General features: G+C 36.1%; 1 protein-coding gene across 1 annotated transcript; it reads right to left on the bottom strand.

Annotated features, from left to right (window-relative positions):
* Positions 1–422: 422 nt before the first annotated feature.
* On the bottom strand, positions 423–2,421 carry LOC115721881 (tyrosine decarboxylase-like). Its single transcript, XM_030650980.2, has one exon. It carries the CDS (start codon positions 2,190–2,192, stop codon positions 585–587), a length of 1,608 nt encoding a protein of 535 aa, XP_030506840.2. The 5' UTR covers positions 2,193–2,421; the 3' UTR covers positions 423–584.
* Between the last annotated feature and the right edge of the window lie 1,354 nt (positions 2,422–3,775).

Below are 3,775 nucleotides of genomic sequence, written 5' to 3'. Positions count from 1 at the left end.
TGTTATAAAAAAATCAAGTCCCAATTTGGGCCACTTATAAATAAGAATAACCTCTAAATTGTAATTAGTTATACATTTTTTAAGTCCCGTATTAACAAAATATACCTCTATATAAGAATAATTACATCTTAATAAAATATATACATATGTTTTGTAAATTTATTTACATAAAATTAATAATTTTATTTCAAATTGTAACATATGTATTACCATTATATTTACTCTAAAATAATTCTATTATAATATAGTATTAATAATTATTTATTGTTATTATTGTTACATTGATATTTTTTAGTATTTTAATTTTTTTTTCTGGTATAACTCTATTTAGTTATAACCTCTCAATTAGAATATAATTTGCTTGGTCCCAAGTCTATTCTTGAATAGAGGTTCTACTGTATATAGAATTGCACAAACGAAAATGTGAAATAGTCTTTGTCAAATATTCATTATAAAGAATTAATGGAGCTTTCGTACACATTAATGGGAACGTACATAAAAGAATAAATAGACAATCTAGGCAAGCAACCATCATTGTTGACTTGCCAAAAGAATCAAAGGTAATAAAATGTAACAAATAGGCATTAGTTAGTGTTGAGTATGGCATGTGCGTGTTGCTTAACTACGTTCCAAGCCTCAATGACATGAGATTCTTGGGTGAGAGTGGCTCCAACAGCGAAACGAAGCAAATAGATACCACCAACAACCGAATGGGTCATGTAAATCCCACCTGACCCATTAATCGACTCCATCAATTTCTGGTTCACTTCATTCACCAATCCCACCTTTGTCTTTGTCCTTGGGCTACTAATATCATTACTGTTAGTTATCTCACCCAATACCCCATTACTACTTTTAGTACTACTACTCATTACTGCCGAAGGCGTTATTCTGAAGCATACGTTGGCAAAATTCCTTGGAACCACAACCTCAAATCTGTTGTCAGCTTCCACAAAACCTTGGAACACCTTGGCCATCTTCACATGGCTTCGTAGGAACCCTCGTAGTTTCTCGACTCCATAGCTACGGAGCACGAGCCACAACTTGAGAGAACGGAATCGTCTGCTTAGAGCGAGTTGCCAGTCCTTATAATCAACCACTTGCTTTGATTCGGTGGCCTTGTTCTTTAGATACTCAGGATCAGTAGACAATGATTGTGTCAACGCTGAGGGGTCTTTCACCCAAAGGCAACAACAATCTAAGGTGGTGAAGAACCATTTGTGAGCGTTAAAGCTAAAGGAGTCAGCTCCTTCCACTCCGTCGATGAAGTGTCGAAATTCTGGGCAAATGCAAATGCTCCCAGCATAGGCCGCATCCACGTGGACCCACATTCCGTAATCTTTTGCCACGTCACATAGAGGTCCGAGTGGGTCAACAGCAGTTGTGGACGTTGTCCCGACAGTTGCGAGTAAAAATATGGGAACGAGTCCAGCCTCAACATCAGCAGTTATGGTGTTTCTCAAAGCCTTGGGACACATGGAAAACGAAGAGGACAAAGTTGTGGGGATAACTCGAAAATTGTTGGGATGGATCCCTGCTATCTGGGCAGCTTTCTTGAAAGCGCAATGAGTTTGGTCGGAACAATAAACAACAAGCTTTCCAATATTATCGTTTCCAATAATTCTGAGAGTTCGATCTCGGGCAGCAACGAGAGTACACAAGATGGCCTCGCATGTGGTTCCTTGTAAGACACCGCCTCCGTTTCCAGAGAAAAGAAATGACTTAGGGAGTCTTAGCATCTGACCCAGCCAATCCATGACTATGCTCTCCAGCTCGGTTGCAGCTGGAGAAGACATCCAGTTGAATCCAACGACATTAAAGCCAGTGGCTAGCATTTCTCCAAGGAAGCCTGCAATGCTTCCGCTGGAAGGGAAGTATGCAAAGTAGTTGGGGCTCTGCCAATGGGTTATTCCCGGAACGATGTGGTCCTGGACATCACCTAGAATCGTCTCAATGGATTCCGGATAAAAAGGTGCCGATGTCGGGAGCCGCTTTTTGAGGTAACCCGGTTCGACTTGGCTAAGAACAGGGTACTTCTCAATGTTTTTGTAGTAATCGGCAATGAAATCAATCACCATGTGGCCTTGTCGCCGAAACTCCTCGGGGTCCAACGGGTTATTACTACTTGCACCCCCAACTATGTTTGAAAGAGCATTGTTTTGGGAAAAATCAAAGTCACCGAGGCTACCCATTTGAATGAATATAAATGGATTACTTGTTTGTTTAGTTTGTATATATATATAGGTGTGTGTGTGTGTGAGAGAGAGAGAGAGAGAGAGAGAGAGAGAGAGAGAGAGAGAGAGAGAGAGAGAGAGAGAGAGAGAGAGAGAGAGAGAGAGAGAGAGAGAGAGAGAGAGAGAGAAGAATGAATATTGGTTGTGTTAGAGCTCTGTATACTCTCTTTCTTTTTTCTTTGTGTGGGATGCAAGAAATGGTTTGTGATGTGAGTATATTTATATGAGAATGTGATTAATAATAAGGCATATGGGATGAAGTTTCGGTCTCTTTTCCAAGTTAGAGTTGGTGAAGTTGTGGATATTTGACTGAAATTATTAAGTGGGTGGGTTTTGAAATTAAAGTTTCTTTCCTCCTTATTCTACTAAAGACCGTTCGCACGTACGTATGTTATTTGAACACTTATATAAATAAGGTTATTTGTCTTGTTGTGTCTTTCATAAGAAATGACGTTATGGAGCACTGAGTCGTAGTCGTACTGCCCAATTGCAAATATTGTTATTGAAAAATAAGCTTTACCTCTATAGTGGAGTTACACATGCATTGGTGAACATATTATAATTAATTAATTATATAATATATGAATCTAACACGAACTACACATGATTAATAGTCTAATTAGCTGATGAATTATATATATATAGTTATAATTATGGGAGGCAACATCTAATAAATTAATTCAAAATTGAACCAGTCGAATCTAATCTAATTGTATAAAAGTATAAATTATAATTGGATTTGATTGGATCATATATGAATTATTAAATTTTATTAGAAATAGTCTCAAATTATTAATGTATGGAAATATTAAACCAATATATAAAATGAATGGACTATTTTTCTTATTGTCAATTTATTTTAAAATAAAACCATATGCACATTCCTAAGTTCTATATTTTTTAAATTTATATTTTAATTTTTCCCATAAATATATATTTTTTAAAAAGTAATCATATTTTTGTAAACTTTTAAATGAAAAATCCACTTATTAATATGGTGAATTAATATTATTAAAACTAGTACTGCCCTTGTCAATGCTTAAAGAAAGATAAGAACGATGAAGCTAAGGCAAGAAAGAAGAACTGTTTCATTAGATTAAATGGAGAAGACAAAACTTTTTTCATACAGTAAGCTCACGTGCAGGTAATGAAAACTAACAAAAATATAGTTACAACAGACTTAAACCAAGTAAAACAGAACTCTAACTGTCTAACTGTAGCTTAGGTTCTCTTAACAATCCCCTTCAAACTTAAGGTAGTTGAGCAAACCACACCAAATTTGTCTCGAAGAATAAAGAACCTAGAATTGGAGATTGATTTTGTTAAGGAGTCTACTATTTGTTGCTCAGTTGAACCATGATTTGTTTGGACAGGATTTTGTCACGAACATAGTGAAAATCAATCACCATATGTTTTGTGCGAGCATGCAAGATAGGATTGGCTGACATATGCATAGTACTAAGATTATCACACTAGATTAAAGGAGGAGTTTGATGAGAGTTGTTGTAATTCAAACAACAATGATTGAATCCAACTTAACT

The sequence above is a fragment of the Cannabis sativa genome, chromosome 9 (assembly GCF_029168945.1).
Source record: "Cannabis sativa cultivar Pink pepper isolate KNU-18-1 chromosome 9, ASM2916894v1, whole genome shotgun sequence".
NCBI classification, from domain to species: domain Eukaryota; kingdom Viridiplantae; phylum Streptophyta; class Magnoliopsida; order Rosales; family Cannabaceae; genus Cannabis; species Cannabis sativa.
This window is presented reverse-complemented; position numbering and strand designations above follow the sequence as displayed.